The 19539-nt window shown below is 41.5% G+C and overlaps 2 protein-coding genes across 2 annotated transcripts in view; one reads left to right on the plus strand and one right to left on the minus strand.

The window, feature by feature from the left end:
- The window catches only part of LOC139446429 (uncharacterized), an 82130-nt gene extending 68373 nt beyond the window's left edge, over positions 1-13757 (plus strand). The window contains exons 49-63 of the mRNA XM_071227753.1: positions 369-648; positions 1130-1308; positions 1857-2211; positions 2540-2665; positions 3409-3563; positions 4045-4120; positions 4414-4495; positions 5342-5478; positions 5879-6036; positions 7197-7403; positions 7710-7773; positions 8879-9056; positions 9881-9982; positions 10570-10731; positions 11387-13757. Of these exons, the coding sequence (XP_071083854.1) occupies positions 369-648; positions 1130-1308; positions 1857-2211; positions 2540-2665; positions 3409-3563; positions 4045-4120; positions 4414-4495; positions 5342-5478; positions 5879-6036; positions 7197-7403; positions 7710-7773; positions 8879-9056; positions 9881-9982; positions 10570-10731; positions 11387-11763 (2638 nt within the window). The 3' untranslated portion in view covers positions 11764-13757. The remainder of the gene's footprint in view (positions 1-368; positions 649-1129; positions 1309-1856; positions 2212-2539; positions 2666-3408; positions 3564-4044; positions 4121-4413; positions 4496-5341; positions 5479-5878; positions 6037-7196; positions 7404-7709; positions 7774-8878; positions 9057-9880; positions 9983-10569; positions 10732-11386) is intronic.
- A 1126-nt stretch (positions 13758-14883) lies between these two features.
- Positions 14884-19463, minus strand: LOC139444847 (protein BRICK1-like). Its single transcript, XM_071225835.1, has 3 exons — positions 19310-19463; positions 18045-18127; positions 14884-16355 (listed from the first exon to the last, which is right to left on the minus strand). Exons 1-3 carry the CDS (start codon positions 19431-19433, stop codon positions 16329-16331), a joined length of 234 nt encoding a protein of 77 aa, XP_071081936.1. The 5' UTR covers positions 19434-19463; the 3' UTR covers positions 14884-16328.
- Positions 19464-19539: the final 76 nt, after the last annotated feature.

Here is a 19539-nt window from a genome sequence, read left to right on the forward strand (position 1 = left end):
TTGAAAAACACAAATAAACACTGGTGGCCTTAGAATCTCTTCTGTTGAACTAAGTGGGTGGAGTCTGTTTGGTTGTGTGTTCATTTCCCTTGCAGAAGGGCTGGGTTTGTATCCAACCTGTGCTTAACTTGGATGTCTCACTCTGTATCCCCTTGTCCTGATGTAACTGCTTCATTGATAAATAAGGCTCAAACGTTATTAACCAATTCTCCAGCATATCTTCCATGAATTCATTTGTCATTCTGCTTGAACCATTTTTAACTTCTGTTTGAGGTTAGGTTGTTCCCAGACTCTTCAAATGTCTCAATCATGAATAAAACATGCCTAGGTCATATGCCAATAATATACATGAAAACCTGTGTTTGTAGGACATATAAGATCAACCTGGTAGCCCTGAGCTCTAATCCCGAGTACATGGACTCCCCCAAGTCCAATGGCCTGCTGGTGAACACATCGTCGTCTTCCCCCCGCCCCGGTGAGAGCAGCCTCAGTCTGGAGGACTGGTCCTCCACTGCTGATGACCACGAGATCTCCCTCAAGGTGACGCGCATCTCGGAGAACTCCATCCACCTTGACTGGAGCACCTTCCTGGAGACCGAGGGCGTCACCTTCTACAAGATACAGTGGAGCAGTGTGGCACAGCCAGCGGTAAGGGAGCCATGATGTTACCATTGGTTGCAACAGACCAGGGCCCACTTGCACAAAGCGATCTTAGCACTAAGATGATCGTAACTCCCATACTTTGAAATAGGCTTACGATAGTCTTAGCGCTAAGATCACTTTGTGCAAGTCTCATTTCTTTTTGTAAGGATATTGTTGGTCAGTATGTCACAAGTAAAAAGAACCACATAGGATATATGTTTACTACAAGAAAACGTCAAAAAGTAATGAGTAGGAATGGCTTGAATAAATGCTAAATAATATGAGACTGAATTATATTTTATTTCATAAGTATTTCAGAGGACAGTAATATCCACCTCTGTTTTCATGTTGGTGGAGTAGTGTTGGACCAGAAATGTCCTATCATGTCCCATCTGTGCTGCAATGCAACAGTGTTGATGTGGTGTGACACCCTGCCCTGTCCTGTCCTCTCCGTGACCACTGTTGAATGCCGAGTGTGTTGTTTCAGCAACGTGAGGTGCGCCTGTCTGAGAGGGACACCAACTGTGTCATCAACAAGTGTCTGCCCGGGACTACTCACTTCGTGCGTCTGGTGGCATACAGCGAGGACGGGCAGATCATGGACAAGTCCAAGCAGCTGACTGTTCAGACATCTGCCCCACCAGACGGACCTGTGCTTTCCATCAGGTGAGGACATAGTGACGTGAAACTCACAGCAGAAAACCCTGTGTCACAAGTGTCTTTTCAACCAAGCATTTTGTAAAGTTAGAGAATAACTTGAGATCTATGAGGAATTATACTGAATATATCCATCTAGAGGGGTATTAATTTTCTAAATCCCAATCCTTGGTGCGGAAGTTCAATATAGTTCATGATGCTGACTCACAAGTTGTTTATTCTGTGTATTACTTATGGTCTTTCTGGTAAGAAAATGAAGGAAGTCATTAGTTTCCTGATCACATGAAGAGCCAGCAACTCAAGCATTTGTTGACAAATATATCTTCATTGGAGACATTAGCATTAGATGATGTCATGTCCAATTAGTTTCAACAATGAACTGACACGACTTTGCAAGCAAGCATTGCACTAGGTATAAATTACTCATTCTACATGAGGCAAAAATTATCTTTCTCAGTGGGACAGTAAATAATTTCTGAAGTATCTGCTCATCAATTGGTGATTTTCGATTGAAATAAATATGTAGAAATATCTTTTTCATATATGTATTCTTGTAGGGCATGCAACTTCCGCTACATTGCCATCCAATGGGACAAGCCAAACACATATGGGGACGCTCTAGTCACAGGCTATAAGGTCTATGTTAACGGAATTGTTGAGGCCATCTTGAATGCAGACCAGCTCAGCTTCACATTCACACATGGCAAGTGGTGCCAGGAATACTCCTTCCAAGTGCAAGCCCTGACTGCCACGGAACGCCTCAACAGCAAGCCCTCGGAGCCCCTGGTGGTGCCGTGGCCGGGGGTGAAGCCTCCCGCCATCTTCCGCATCCCCTCCGTGAGCAGCTCCACCCTGAGGGTGGGCTGGGAGGCTCCCTACATGACGGAGGGCATCAAGGTCAAACACTACCGGGTAAGTCAGACAGCTGGACGCAATGAGGATCAAGTAAATACTGCACAGGCTGTGTGAGACTGTGATCTTTGTTATCTCTTCTCTTGATTGGATGCACAAACATCCAGATGCGCGCAATGGTGCACACCCATACAGTATTGTAAACATTCGTACATTTGGAAGTTTTATGGATGTCAGGGATATTAGTGTAATCATTAGCCTCCTCTGAGAGAACTTCTGGATCCACGCTAATAGCCATCGGCAAGTCAGTGAAATTGCTAGACACATATATATGGGTGGTACATATGGTGTAATGCCAGTTGTGTGTGACCGTGTACACTTGTTTCAGCTGTGTTGTGTGGAGGAGGACACTGAGAAGCTGGTGCAGAGTATCGGACCCATCCATCCAGACACACGTGAGGCCGAGTTTAAACATCTCAAGAAGGGAAACTACTCCGTCTACCTTGAAACACACGTGAGTCCCTGCCATCGTTGCATGATTCACTTGTGAGGCCATTTATACAATGTTTTAGATGGTTTTGAGGGGGGTGTAGGGCTGGGACGAGTCCAACTTTACTACCTGGGTACCTGGTTCCCGACCCCCTATTACCTGACCCTACCCGGATACCCACTGTAGGTCTCAAGAGTTATGAACACAATGTCTAATAGGGAATTGTTTTACCACAGCCCTGGCCAAAACTATTTAGATACATGTATCAAATGATTAGATCATGTGTACACTGAAGTTGACTGAAGCTTTATCTTTACTCCAATATAAACAAGTCAAAAGGAATGTGTGCGTCGTCAGAAAGAAATGCGAACAGTAGTGACTTTTGGTGTAACCACTGAGCTATAGCTAGTCCGGGTAGTCCTGTGGGTACCCGTGTCCTACTTAGGACCTGCCCGTCCCGAGTACCCGAGTTTCCCATCCCAGCCCTTATGCCAAATAATTTGTATTCCAACTAGCAAAAATTGAAAGGCCTTGCTAAATTTACTTATCCTTTGGATATACTTGAAAGGAGTATTTACATTTCCTATTTCTCTTTAAATGAACGGATAATATTGAAATGTTTGTTTGAGGCTACATGTAAGAAATTGCCAGGGTATATGTGGCCGTACAGAGCTGCTATGTTCCTGATCCAGCTGGAGCCATTGAACCTCCTCACTTACTGCTTTTACCAGTGTTTACTAGTGTTTCCTGGATGTGTCTTGTTTCAGTTATATGGCACGAGTGATGTGGTGAGATCGGAGATGATCCGCATGCAGCCTGCCCTGTCCCCCGACCCCCCTGTCATCAGCAGCACCATCGCAGGCCTGGAGGAGCGCAGACAGATCGAGAAGATCACCTGTGATCTCGTCAACAAGCGAGACAGGTGAGATCCAGCTTCCAGACATGATCCATCAAAATGACTGTTTGAAACTATGTTGGAGGCAAAGGATTTAACAGGTTTTAAGTATATTTAATGCAGTGAAAGGCTTACATAGATGTACTTATGTGATTCTTACTAATTCCAGACTGCCTACGTGGTCTAGTGGTATAGCGTCCGCCTGTAGAGCGGAATGTCTGGGGTTTGATCCCCGGGCGTGTCAAACACTTGTTGTTACCCTGCCTGCCGCTCTGCATTAAGGGGCTAAAACAAGGACTGGATGGCTCAGAGTATACCGTGTCTGAGTGGGGTATTCATGTTAAAATGTGGCATGGTATCTCAGTGGGCTAGCACTATAAAATCAGCATCAGTCTGGACTAGTACAAGCAGCCACACACACATGTGCATGCCCGTCGCTATAAAAGTGCAATACTCTTGGACGCAACGTTAAACCCTGTTTCACCTCACCTCACCCTATTACTTCCAGGTTGATACGAGCAGTGGGCCATAAGCTGAAGAAGATTGGTGCCCTGGCTCATCCAATCAGAGCAGAGAAAAATGATGTAAGTTCAAGGAGGTATAACTGAATGAGAAAACCCACTGGAGATCTAAAATAAGCTGACTGATGTGTGACGTGATTGATTGTATGTCAATCTACCCCCGCTGAATGGATTGACTTCCATGGTATCAACCAGTGTTTTGCCTAATAAGACTTATTTATTTCCAGGTTGACATTGTACATGTTGAAAAAGTAAAATAACTTTCTCTCGCATGTAATTCAAAATTATGAAAATAAAGTAGAAGGTTTGTCGACACGGGTCTGTCATCATAAATCTTCACCATCCTCATGTTGCAGGACATCATCCTGGGTGCACACACACTGACCAGAGTCGAGGAGCTTCTAGAGGACTGCTTCAACGCTCTCGAACAGTACACAGGTAGGTGCTTCAACGCTCTCGAACAGTACACAGGTAGGTGCTTCAATGCTCTCGAACAGTACACGGGTAGGTGCTTCAACGCTCTCGAACAGTACACAGGTAGGTGCTTCAATGCCCTCGAACAGTACACAGGTAGGTGCTTCAATGCTCTCGAACTGTACACAGGTAGGTGCTTCAATGCTCTCAAACTGTACACAGGTAGGTGCTTCAATGCTCTAGAACAGTACACAGGTAGGTGCTGCAATGCTCTCAAACAGTGCAGGGGTAGGTGCTTCAATGCTCTCGAACAGTACACAGGTAGGTGCTGCAATGCTCTCAAACAGTGCACGGGTAGGTGCTGCATTGCTCTCAAACAGTGCACGGGTAGGTGCTGCATTGCTCTCAAACAGTGCACGGGTAGGTGCTGCATTGCTCTCAAACAGTGCACGGGTAGGTGCTGCAATGCTCTCAAACAGTGCACGGGTAGGTGCTGCAATGCTCTCAAACAGTGCACGGGTAGGTGCTGCAATGCTCTCAAACAGTGCATGGGTAGGTGCTGCATTGCTCTCAAACAGTGCACGGGTAGGTGCTTCAATACTCTCAAACAGTGCACGGGTAGGTGCTGCAATGCTCTCAAACAGTGCACGGGTAGGTGCTGCAATGCTCTCAAACAGTGCACGGGTAGGTGCTTCAATGCTCTCGAACAGTACATGGGTAGGTGCTTCAATGCTCTCAAACTGTACACAGGTAGGTGCTTCAATGCCCTCTATCAGTAGAAGAGGTGGTTTGCGGTTTCAGTTGCATATCCTGTTACACAGGGCATGTCTGTGTGAGGAGGCTGAAGTTGATATTCACTGTGTATTGCAGGTCACCTGATTGCCCATGTGAGCTGGCAGTGCCCGCAGTCCAACCCTGACATGGTCATCTCCAGCTACAAGGTCCTCATTGACGGCAAGCAGTACGGGAACGCCATGCACTCCGGGGTCAAGACAGTCAGGATCAAGGTAAGGAGGTGTACCACATAGCTGTGTGTTCATGACTGTGAATTGTAGGCCTTGTACTTAGAAGTGACAGTTGCAATCTGAGATCTTGGTATTCAGCTGTAAACTTGTTTGATCATCATATTATGACTGGGGTCATATGTGGCCATGTTGTCTTACGGCACTGCACTTCACTGTGCAGAGTTGTGTCCCTTTGGCATACCAGAATCCTGTGGCATGGTGTTTTTGCCAACACTATACCCATACCTGTTTGTTTCACCAAAGTGGTAAACATCTGAAGCCTGCATCACTTGAGTCTTTCCTCCCACATTAATCTGACAACACTCTATGTAACAAACAACTGTTCAACCCCAATAGACCCAGCTGACTGTATTGACGGATGTGTGATGTTGCCATGTTTCAGCTGGGCCTGGAGCAGTCCAACTACAAGCTGTCGCTGGTGTCCATGAGTGAGAAGCCCCAGGGCACCAGCGAGGAGTCCAACACCGTGGAGCTGCTGGCCACGCCCTTCAAGCCCTTCTCCTTCTACTGCTACCACGCCATACACAACAAGGACACCACGTGAGTCCGCCATGTCTCGCTGTCTGGCTGTAGTCACATCCTCAACACATCAGATCAGATTACCCAATGTCACTGATTGAACGTCACAGAAATACTTTGCCTGGGCAGTAGGCTTCATGTAAAGTAACCGCCTTTACCCAAGTATTTTAAAGAAACTTTTTCCTTTAATGTAAGCCTGTTAAAATCGTCTTGTATCTTTGAAAGGAGATTCAGCACCATATTACATGGCCTGTGGAGATTCTGGGTCCCGACTTCCCAAAGTTTTCTCTTATCCTGCATTCCATAGGTATTGTAATCTCTTGCATTATATGGAATGCAGGATAATTTTATAAATATCAAATCTGTTACAAATTGATATATCATTAACTCATTTGCATATAATGCAAGCGATTACATTACCTATGTAATGCAGGATAAGTATGTTTATGAATATCATTGTAATAGATATTGATAAATTTCTTGTCAATGATGACTTCAGGAATTAAAATGCATCAGTGACTCTGATGATGAAGGTTTTGCCATGATGGGTTACACCTGACTAAACGCTGTATGTCTGTCCACTGCCTGCTGTCATGCTTGCATGGATCTGGAAATATTTTTGGCCAATTGGACATTTGCATTTTGGTCACGGCCAACTCATATCTGAGTTGCTGGATGTTCATGCATGAATGAAAAGAATAAACTCAAGTGTCACTTTCATAACATATATACATGATATTTATACAATTTTTTAGCCATTCAATGACAATAGATCTAATATATACAAGTTCAACGAATCAGGATGTAGCTTTTGCTAAGTTGGCTTCTACTGCATGATCCATGAAGATCCAGGTAGAATTGGTCTTCAGCAACCCATGCTTGCCGTAAAAGGACTTGGTTGATGCATGTCATCATATCCCAATTGTGTGGATCGATGCTCATGATGTCAATTACTGGATTGTCTGGTCCTGACTCGATTATTTACAGACCGCCATCATATAGCTGGAATATTGCTGGTGCAATGTTAAACAACGAACAAACGTGGTTACACTTCACAGCTTGCTGGGGTATTCCTGACTTCAGCAGCCAAGCCCATTGACAGGTGCATTAGGTGTTTGGGGAAGACTTGGCTTGTGACGACCAGGCGTGACAGGTGTAGCATGTCGTGTTGTGTGTTGCAGGTGGCCGTCGTACGGCTGCTGCAAGTACCAGGACTCCATCATGTATGAGCGGCAGGTAGCCAAGAAGCTGGCCAACCAGGGACTTCTGCAGAAACACGTGCCACCGCCCGCCTGCAGCCTCCTGGATGTGTTCGACGGGGTGTTCAAGCCTCTCATGGGAGCACACAAACCCCAGCATCCCACTGTGCTACTCTTCTGGACACCATGGTGAGGCAGCTCTGCTGTATCTCTATGTAGTCTGATAATGTGTACAACGGTTAACTATTCATCGAAGACTTTTTTGTTAGCCTTAAAAGTTGCATGTCAGCATGTCCTACCAACTTCTAAATGCCTGTAAAAGACTTCATCTAAGTATATTGCACATCTCAGGACTAAATAGATATTTGTACTTTTACTATGTCCTGTGTTTGAATCTATTGACTTTTGTTTTATTGAGATATTGATTGTTTGTTTGGAGTATGCATGTAGAGTTTCTTTCATCAAGATAACCTTGCTTGCTTTTCATCTATGCAGGTGCCTACCTTCACAACAGATCATGTCCTTCTACACAAGATTTGCCAGGGAAACTGCTAAAGAGGTAAAATTAATATCCTATTACTTAAGGATGTACCCATACATGTGTCACACGATACGAAACATATCTCAATACAGAAGCCACGATACACTACATATCTTGATACAGAAGCCACCATACGATACATATCTCGATACAGAAGCCACGATATGATATGTATCTCGATACAGAAGCCACGATACACTACATATCTCGATACAGAAGCCACGATACGATACTTATCTCGATACAGAAGCCACGATATGATATGTATCTCGATACAGAAGCCACAATACACTACATATCTTGATACAGAAGCCACCATACGATACGTATCTCGATACAGAAGCCACGATATGATATGTATCTCGATACAGAAGCCACGATACACTACATATCTTGATACAGAAGCCACCATACGATACATATCTCATTAGAGAAGCCACGATATGATATGTATCTCAGAACTGCATATTTGACATTCTGTACGGAAAACCCGAAAGTCTGTCATTTGACAGAATAGAGTCCATAGGCTCACTCATTAAGGTTAGGAGGGCAACTGGCAACTGACTAATACCCATGGACATGACACTGAGTCAAGCCTACTATTCTGTATCAGAAAATGAAAAGAAACAAACAAGTTTACGTACTGGATTTTGATAGGCAGCAGGGATAAGCTGGTCAGTCTTGTTATCGGGCAGGTTTCGTATCTGAAACAAGACCAAGACAGTTTGGAAGAATAATAAAAATAGTATGTACTTGCTTATTGATATCTATGCAAGATCATCATGGACAATCGACATTAAGTTAAATGAGAATCGATGAGAATAAGTGTATCGGATATGGTATTGTGCAAGGTTTGCCGACGATGCACCGGTGAATCACAACAAAACTACTATTACTGGTTGGTGGAAATAGTCTTGGGGAAACACTACATTTTGAATATTGTGTATCCAAACTTATATATACACTTGGACACTTGGACTTCCAATAATTAAGCATGGAAGTCCTTGTCATAACCCTGATGTCAAAGATGCTGATGCTCCCTGGATTCAAATACTTTAGCAGGAGACCTGAAGATCCTAGGACAGCCACCTGTGTGGGTAACATTTATTTCTCTGTTTTACAGTTTACGTTTGTTGCCGTGACGTGCGGCATGTCCGGCGTATCGGTGGCAGACAGGAAGAGCCTCATCCATCTCATCACCTCCAATGGTTGGCGCGAGGACGGCATGGTCTGGCACTGCACCAACGAGTGTGCATCCAACGTCTACGAAGCTGCAAATAATGTCCGCAAGACGCCTACTGGTAAGCAGGGTACATTGTCATTGGACTAGGATCACAGTAACAATATTTACTATAACATATGACTGAGATTCACAGCTGATTCAGGTCAGATGTTTTAGCAGATGATGATAGTATTTTTATGAGCATCACTAACTCAGCTGCAGCAGCTATAGCTACAGTGGTATCCAAGATTTGGTGATATTTTTTGTGTATTCAGCCATTGTTCCTGTTGGTCACTGTGTATCAACGTTTGAACTTTTCTGAAAAAGTGAGGCCTGCGTTAAAAGGTCCTTGAAGTTAGATTCTGCCTTGAAAATAGATAATTTGCCTTGAAAAAGCCTTTCGCCTGGCATGTGCCAGTCGCAAAGTTTACATTACATGAAAATGTATGTATACTTTCATAGTTTAAAATGTCTTTAAAGATCAGTAAATATATCAATTTGTATGCAATCTGATGGGATGAGAATGAATATTTTCCTTTTTTGCTGAAACATCTTTGCAATGGAGTGTGGTCCATAATTTGGGGGTGTTAAGGGGGAAGCAATGAGATTTTAACAGATTCGCGGTCACTAAAATTCGCGGATCCGTGGAAGATTCTCACTCCTGAACCATAGGGTTATCTCCCGTCCAGTGATCGGCGAGTGCTGTTGATAGTTGAATCTGCCAAATTCGTATCATAGAGAAGGGAACGTTCTAAAGTTCACCATGTTTTAATATGCATATGATGAGATTGCGTTTACAATTGTCACATTCAGCCAATCAGCATGGCTATAATTTAACATGCATGGCCTCAGAGTCTTAATTATGCCTTGTAGGTCTGTGTAGAAAGCCTGTGTATGTTGTAGGTATGAGACTAGAGAGTGACCTGGAGGGCGAGCGGCAGATGGAGTTGACGGAGCTGCTGGGTATCGCGGGGGTCCCCACCTTCCTCTTCCTCCACCCTGATGGTAGGTGACAGCAAATTGTGAGGGCCGTAGTGGCCTCAGGGTCACAAAAGATGGCTGTGGTTGCTATTCTGAATAAACATGTTAAACTCCCTGTCATGCATCAATTTATGCATCTTCAACAGTTCACAGGTTTGTATACACTACGCTCCTCGTTGATGGAAGAATGTAGTGTTTACAAAACCTGTGAAGTACTGACAATGCAATATATGATGTATGTTAGAGAACTGTTTTTGTAGGAATTAAAGGGAGCTAATCTACAACTCCCTGCAGAGGGGCTGTGATGTTGCCAATTGTTCATGTTTCCTTCTCATCCTGAAAACTCAGCTTTGATTCCCTAAATGGGTCCATAATAGGAAGTCCATTCTTGGTGTCTCCTGATATGCTGGAATATTGATAAAAGCATCATGCTTGATGTCCTTTTTGCTTCACATGCTTGATGTCCTCTGTGCTTCACATGCTTGATGTCCTTTGTGCTTCACATGCTTGATGTCCTTTGTGCTTCACATGCTTGATGTCCTTTGTGCTTCACATGCTTGATGTCCTTTGTGCAGCCTGTAATGAGATGCTGTTTTGTTTTCTTGCCTCAGGGTACATCGCCTGGCATGGTCGTTACAGTGCCTATGACTACGCGTCCTTCTCGGCCTTCATGCGTCACACAATGAGTGAGGTGCTCCACCAGCCCTGCCCTGTGTACAACTGTGACTGCTGCAAAAACGACATGACCCTGGATGACGAACTCTTCAACTCAGGTAGGACCATCTGTTAGCAGAGTTGGAGACATAAACAAAATTAAAACATAACATTTTCCTAATTGTATGCTTGCAAAGGTTCTGTTTAATATAGTGAATTGTTTAGAAAGTAATATGAAGAGATACTACAGATTGTCTGTTTGTAAGATGCTGAACAGTTCCGTTGAAAAGAATTCTGCTTGATAGCATCACATGTCAGGTGATATTTGAGCTGTTAAAGACGTCCAGCCTGGGATGGAGGCATGATATATGGGTCGCGCTCCCAACACCCCACTACATTCATCCTTTACTTCCAGTAAAATTGGCCCCCAGTAACATGTGCTTGTTTAAGGTGTAATGTGTAGGATTTGTGACTTGGCTGAGTCCGTCTCATCATGCTTCCATGGGTCGGCATTCTTGTTTAGTCACTGGTCTGCTTGATCAAGGCTTATTTACAGGTCACCGTGATATAGCTGGCATATTGCTGACTCTGGTGTTAAATAACATTAATTCACTTACATTCACCTTCCAAGTTCCATCTGCTTGGCTTGTAGTCCAAGTCACTGTCAGCCATGTCACTGTTAGACACCACGCACCTGTAGCCTACATGTCAGGAGACTAAATGTGGAAGTTTTCCCATCAATGTTTTTCACTTACTAGTTCTTCCTTATTTCAGGACTTATATTCACCAATGAGAACAGCCGCCACGGCTCACCAAAGAATGTGACCATCATGCTGGGGAAGGACGACCCAACCCTCCCCGTCCCAGGGTCTAAACACAGCCCGTCTCACGAGCTGAAGTACGTTCCGCACAACGGGTACGCCGATAACGCAGCAGGCACAGACAGGGTGTTTCTACGCAGGAAGCACTCACCTAAGAGGAAGAAGACACGGATCAGTGTCAACAGTCGGCCATTCTCAGCCTCAGCTTCCGTATCCCCCCCTCAGTTACAGAACAGTCCGTACCTCGTCCGACTCCGCCCAACATCACCCCGATCGTACAGGACTCGTAACAGGCCAGTCAGCGCCAACAGACTCAACCATTATGTATAGACCTGTGTCCATGTGGTCGTCTCACATTAATTGCGTTGTGACCACTGACATCGAACTCGGAGAATGTGCTACAGTGCATATGAGGATATATGCATGGAAGTTCTGGAACAGACAGCATTGCAGTAGTGCAGTCAAGAGATTATCTTGACCAGAGTTAGGGTCTTTGAATTGCAAATTTATTTATTTTACACATACTAAGTCTGGTCTTTAATTTCAAGGCAGCATTTGGAGAATGACGTGCCCGTAGAATCAAATGTTTCCATGTCAAATTCCATTCTAGAGCTAAGTTTGCCTTGATTTGCCATGAAAATATTTAATATTATGCAAGTTGTTATTGAGCATAACTTTGTAAACTTTTAATTCAGTCTGCAGTCATAATTAACATCCTGATGACGTTAGTGAATCATGTCATTGTCAGGACAATCACGTAATCATCACCAATACAATGACTGTACCACGTCATGTTTGGGACACTGGGCACTGTGTCAGCTTCATGATTTTTTTCAGTAATGAAATACCACCAATTTTATCTTTGACATCACGAGAATCTGTTTTTAGCTCTATGCAAAATATGATAATTTTCTTGTTGGAAACATTTTAATGAAAATCAGAGCCAAATGCCAAAACAATACAGCATATGTTTTGGAAAATATTGTTTGAATTTCACAATTATCAAAACCATTTCATGAATTGGACATATTTTTCCATTTTTTTAAATAATGCAAAGAATCTTTCATTATCTTGATGCAGCTATCTGTGATATTTATTTTTATTTAGAATTTATTACTATTTTGTCTGTGATACTGTTTTAGCAGTTGCATATTGTAAATATTTATCCTGAATGTTCAGAGGCCACTACTGCAAGCATCTTCAATGGCCTCCTTATGCCAAGAGCAGGCATGCATATTTGTAAACACAAATTGTTTCTCAACCTTTACATTATCACACACCTGATACTAGAATGTTACGTCTTAGTAATCTACCTCACATCCCTCCTTTCTAAACTCCAGTTTACCTCTTCGCTTGTTTAAACACCATAAGGATGTCTGACATGCACAAGTAACCATTTCTCCCCAAGTACGTGGTGCTGGAACAGAAAGGCTTTCATTGAAGCTATATCTACACTGACATTATGCTCGATGGGTTTTGCATATCCAACTGTCAGACATACTAATGCTTGGTAGATTAATAAATGACCTATGTTGTATTTAGCCATCGTATCTTTAAATAGTAGTGAGCTGTATCGAGGATTAGATAGCTCATATTCCACAACCAAACAGAACAATAGTTGGTTTGTTACTGCTGTGATATACGAGTTGTGTATTCAACTCTGCACATATAGCACCAAGGCTGACAGTGGCTATAATCAAAACATGAGGCATGCAAGTCATGTAGATTGCACTGCTTGTCAGGAACAAGAGGAGGGGCGCCCTTTTCAGTTCTTCGTCCATTTCATGTCTATTGCATGCTCAGTGAAATATGCAACCTGCAGCTGAATTTATGGAAAATGGCATCTCTGATGCAGAAAGGTGTCAGGTCTGAGTTTGATATGTGTTTGTAGGATATCACCTGCTTTTACCCAGTTTATTGATATACAAAGTATTTAAAATCGACAGATTCTGTGATGAATTTCATGTCATTAATCATTTGATTTCACCGGCCAAATAAGTTGAATCCCTGTGTATATCTCTTGTAACATGCTTAATGGCACCAACATTGCTTTCAAGATAACTGTATATCATATTATTTTTGTATCATAGTGTAGACACATTGTATATTTCTATTGATTATTTGATTTGGAAACCTGAATGTGCAAATATACTTCCATGAATTAACATTGCTTGATTGATTATGGCATGTGCCCAGCTGGGTGCCTGTTGTTTCTGTGGTGTTGTGATGTATATATAACACACAGGACCCTGTTACATGCCACCTAACAGAATAAAAACCATTTATCATGTATTAAGCTGAGTATAAAATTGTTGAATAAAATCTTGCAGTTGAGTGCATGTTTTGTTTTCTTCGGAGAACATTTGTTTGACAAACAAGTTGCCATCTGACAAGATACAGGGAATCAACATATTGCTGAAATAAATGGATTGTGAAATGGAAGAATATGTGACAATCAAGGAGGTGAGGTGAAATGGGGTTTAATGTCGCATCCAAGATTATTGCATGTATAAAGCGGTGTGCATGCATGTGTGTTTGCTTGTACTTGTCTGGACTGATGCGGATTTATAGTGCTAGCACAATGAGATACCATGCTGCAGTTTAACGTGAATACCCCACTCAGGCACAGTATACTGACTCCGAGACGACCAGTCCTTGTTGAACGCCAGACAGGGTAACAACAAGTACCATCTTTTAACGTCTTTTGGTAAGACCCAGCTGGGCATCGAACCACAAGCTTTCCGCTCTCCGGGCGGAAGCTCTACCACTAGACCACGGAGACGGTCCTGACAATCTCGGAATCCTACTCCATCATATGTTATTTCATTTTATAAATGCAGCAGTGTATCAACATGATCAAGCTACTACTTGGAAGACAAGTATTTCTAAATGGGCAGCAGAGTGTATGCTATGCCATGCATGTTCTGGGAATAATGGCCAACCATCATATTAAAGTTTAACAGTAATTTAATGCAGTTTAATCCCGACCTCCAAAGGAGAATCTCTTTTTACACAGAATATCCTCACTCTTGGTTGATAGTCCTCTCAACTAAACAGAAGTTTGTAGTTCGGGTGAAAGTATGGTCAGTGAACAAAATATTCTAACGTTCCTAGTGCTTGATATCTCAAACTTGCTACTGATGCAGTCAGATTATCTCCCTGTTCTTTGACCAGATCAACCTGGCTTAGGTCTCCTCACTTAAATAAAAATATGGTTCAGGAGAGAACAATTCTTGCTAAACTTGTTGTTAAAAGCTGCTCTGCTTTCAAAAATAGATGCTGGTGCTTGATCATGCTGAGATTCCATTCCTGCATCTAAAGCAGTCAGGTTATCTCCCTTTGACCATATACATCAACCAGTCTCCTGGCTTAATAGAAGTACATGAACTTTGTGTCTTCGCCAATAAATCACGATACAGCAAATCTAGAGAATATGTTTATTTCTACATCAGAGAATATAAATAAATATCTTACAAGCATGCATAATTGCAAGAAGCATTTTGATAATTTACAATGTGAAAAGAAAAGAGTGTGGAAATATCTTCATTATTTGTGTAAATTACACAAAGATACTGACTTTATTCTAGCAAGTTGCTGCATCTATTTTATTGGGCAAGTTAATATTCAGAGTAAAACCTTTTCCCAGAATTTCTCTTTTTATCCAAAACCTCATCTTTATGTAATAGTACAATTTTTCTTATTCTATTATGATCTATGACAGAAACGATGCACTGAACATACTGAAGTCAAGATACTAGATGCGTCTCAGTACAATTACACATCACAATACACTATTTCAGAATAATTTCTGAATATATACTAATTTTGATGAAAAACCAAAGGTGGTTAATTTTCCAAAATCCCTTTGTGATGTCAAGTGTTATGTTGACAGCACCACACAGAATAATTATATGGTAAAACCAAAAAATGTCAATAACAATTTGAAGACAATTCTGTTCAGATACTTAAAACAATTTATGAAACAATACACAATACAACTGTATTCCTGAAATTAATATTGCAGTGCCTCCATGAATCGAGTTGTTTCAGCCTCAATTCACAGCACAGAATTTTGAACTGAGCAAAAAAAGTATATCACTATCGCAGTTAGACACAGAAATTTTATTAAAGTCTCAATCAATCATAACTTCTAGTGATTCAATACCAATTACAATCAGATCACAAAGCACTACATATTTGACAGTTGCCCAAGTTGACTACAGAAGAGCAATAGGCTGTTGATGTGACATCTGTAATTGGCTCTTTGAACATGGAAACAAGACTTGATGGTACAATAAATGTTTCAATATTTCAAAATTTCAGCAACTGACATACATGGTGAATTAAAACATTTTCCAACTACCCCAGGAAAAATAAAGTAGGAAAAAAAATTCTAAGTACAAAACGTAATAAAAATATAAAATGGTTTCGCACACCACAAAAATTCTAAAATATTTAGTATGTCAATGTTCATATCAATATAATTTCATACTTTCAAACCAGACAGGCATGACCACGATTGTACATTATAAACAAATTATTTCTTTTCTCTATTCAACAGGAAAAGACTAACATGCCTCTCTTGCCCTTGATTCGGAAATCTTAAAATCACTAGTCCTTCAACCAGATTGGTATTGTAGTTCCATATTCAAAAGTACTGGCTGTCATTGTGACACGTTTACACTGAATCTATTGCAGACAGACAGTTTTGAAAGGGAACCCATTCTGCTTCAAGCAGTAGTTGCAAGGGACCCATGAGATTACAGGTAGAGCAGGTGATTGTCTTGAAACCTGCTACACAGTCCTGGGTTTAAACGTTTCATACCTGAAACACAGTTAACAGATCTACAATGAAACTGTACACATGAAAAGCCATCGATGCTTCACTGATGGGATCATGATAGTGTCTCTCCTTTAGTAATCTGAAAAGAAAGATATTTGTTTCATGAGATGATAATGTTAATAATATATGTAACAATACAGTGTATGAAAATGATGAACATTACTAGTCCAATAAGAAAGTTATATCATATATGCTCTTCACATAAAATTAAAACTATCAACTAATTAATCAAAATGTCAAGATGAAGGAGAGCAAAGGACAAATTTGTCCAACAGGTTTTATAATAAATAGGTTATATCAGTTTGATTCAGATGATTAAGTCATATGTAATATAATTACAAATATGCTACTCAACGTGGATTGAACATCCCTGCGTCAATTTTAAGAATGTACATATGATGATGATGGTTGTGTATATCTGCTATAGCAACACAATGATGCTTGAATCGTTGAAATAAATGTGTTTCACTGCAGAAGCAGGAAGAGACAAGGGGTATTGCTCAGAATGTATGAATTCAGAAATTTAGCATGATAAACTATAAGCATAAGCTTTAGGCTAATAAAAAAATTAGTCTTGGTTCTCTGGCACTGCTGCACCATCATTAAGTCCACCGCAGGTTTTTGTCCTTATTTCCATTTTGAAAAAAAAAAAAAAAAAAAAATAGGCAGCGCTATTTTGCCAAAAGCCATTGAAGCAATTTTTTAAGCCTTAGTATTCAGATTTAGAGAATCCAATCAACCTTACATGCAGCTGGCAAGCAATATTCAGAGGTAAGAATCCAGTGATCATTGGTTGTAAACTTGTATATCTGCATCACTTCTTTTTCTAACACATTGAAGTTGGAGCAGGCGGGACATTAGATGTAACTATCAAATTTCAGACCACAAAATGGCATCTAAACAAACTCAGGCAAACAATGTAGACATGGAAAAGGAACTCATTAAATTACATTGTACATCTTTGTTTATTGAAACTTTGTAATAGTTATAACACTTTGGTAGCAGATCTAAATGTGTTGTTTTTCTACAATATATTCTTTTCAACTTGTTGAACAGTTTGCCATAATCAATTGCAAAACTTCTCCAGATGGTTTCGAATTGCACTACATCCAATGAAAATGTTAAAAAGATTACCACAGTATGAGTGATATTAACCTGACTAATACATGAGCTTTACTTTTCATAAAAGAATTAATAAGCATCAGAAGAGTCTTAAAGGTGAGTGGGTGAAATGGGGTTTAACTTCGCATTCAAGATTATTGCACTTATATAGCGACATGCATGTGTGTGTGTGTGTGTTTGTACTTGTCCGGACTGATGCCGATTCATAGTGCAAGCTCACTGAGATACCATGCCGCACTTTAACATGAATACCCCTCAGACACAGTATACTGACTCCGAGCCGACCAGACCTTGTTTTAGCCCCTTAATGCTGAGCTCCAGACAGGGTAAAAAAAGGAGTACCATCTTGTAACGTCTTTTGGTATGACGCGGCTGGGGATCGAACCCCGGACCCTCCGCTCTCTGGGTGGGCGCTCTACCATTAGACCATGGAGGCGGTCGTTACTTTAAAGTGTTTAAGAGGTCGTCTTCTGCCTCAGCAATTTCAGCTGACCTGCCCCTCTTTGGGACGCATGTGTGGAGTAGGGTACATAAGTTTATTCGGAGTGTGAGTACTGATAACATTTCTGATTTTGTATTGATGGGATTTTTATATTTGTATTGGTCATGTTGATATGACTTGATAAGAAGAGAAGAGTGTACTCACCCTTGCTTCAATATACTCCACCCTTCGCTCTAATTCTGACAACTTCTCATTCAGAGTGGCAAGTCTTGAACGGCATGACATGTCTGAAACAAGGATGACAGAAAGTTCAAGTATAGTACTCTACAGTGTAGGTGAGGTGAAATGTGTGTGGCTGCTTGTACTAGTCCGGATTGATGCCAATTTATAGTGCTAGCCCAATGAGATACCATGTCACAGTTTAACATGAATACCCCACTCAGACACAGTATACTGACTCTGAGCCTACCAGTCCTTGTTTTAGCACCTTAGGTGAGCGCAGGGTAACAGGGTAACATCAAGTACCAACTTTTAACACCTTTTGGTATCACGCGGCCGGGCATCAAACCCCAGACCTTCCTCTCTCCAGGTGGACGCTCTACCACTAGACCACAGAGGCGGTCCTCTACAGTGTAGTAAATGCCACATTAAGTTCAGAGAAAGAGGCAAAGAATGAGTGAGTGGGGCATAACTAGGGTTGTGCATTGACAAAACATGTAATGCAATATATTGTGATACAGATATCTGTATTGCAATACCTGTGCGAAATAGATTGGGAGTAAAAATGTCTCATAGTGAATGACACCGACTACATGCATACATCCTATTTTCTACTTACTAAACATGCTAAAGTAAATCATACACAGCATAGTCAGTCGCCACCATTTTGTAGTCAAAGATACAGGCAAGATAACAATGCAAGAGGAAAATTACTTCCACGTTTCCAACACTTTGTCAACAACAGCATGATCAGTATTATAAAAAACAACGAGTACTGTGCTCCATCATATCCATGGTTTGGATCCCATTTCAAATTACCCTATTTGCGCCGTCAACGGCACGACCAAACATATAGGGCCTTAAGTGACCCCCCTTGTAGAAACCTTTAAAAAATGCTAAAATACATACCCCCCCCCCACCCCCCCCCCCCTATAATGCACTAGTGTCATGCGTATCGTTTTCGACCGAGATATCGGTGATGTTTTAGCCTGCACCCCAAACATAATACTATTCCATGTATTAAAGACTCAACTTGCTACAACTGGACAGCGAGGCCGTGTCCCAACTATGAAAGTAGTAGAATGTATAGGTCCTAAACCAATGTCACCATATATCATTGACTAATCTACTATTGTTGACATTAGACTTTTGGTCCGACTTTGGAGGATGTGTATTGTCAAAGCAGTGTCAAGTGTTATGAACCAACACAATTTCACGAGCATGTATTTGATAGATACAAACTGGCTCACCAAATGAATTCAAGAAATCTGATATTTTCTTGATGCTACAGGTTATCACTTCTATGTATTCTCTGTTAGCCCAGTCTTGTTGAATTGGTCTTTGATGAGGTGCAGGTTGGTGGTGAGTCGCCATATTTCCTGGTTTCCTATGCTGAGTAACGTATCGATGAGTCCAATTGGGTGAAGATAATATATGAACCAATCAAAATGAAGGTACTATGGCCAAGGGTGTTTTTTGG

This window comes from Haliotis cracherodii, unplaced genomic scaffold (genome assembly GCF_022045235.1).
Source record: "Haliotis cracherodii isolate W230 unplaced genomic scaffold, xgHalCrac1.p SCAF_6, whole genome shotgun sequence".
Lineage (NCBI taxonomy): Eukaryota > Metazoa > Mollusca > Gastropoda > Lepetellida > Haliotidae > Haliotis > Haliotis cracherodii.

Bases quoted from the DNA above. Each gene is read 5' to 3' on its own strand.
- LOC139444847 (XM_071225835.1), bottom strand. From the start codon at position 19,433: ATGGCGACTCACCACCAACCTGCACCTCATCAAAGACCAATTCAACAA. The intron at 18,128-19,309 runs GTGAGCCAGTTT...TCCTTGTTTCAG, and splicing joins AGATTTCTTGAATTCATTTG to ACATGTCATGCCGTTCAAGA. The intron at 16,356-18,044 runs GTGAGTACACTC...CTTTCTTTTCAG, and splicing joins TGGAGTATATTGAAGCAAGG to ATTACTAAAGGAGAGACACT.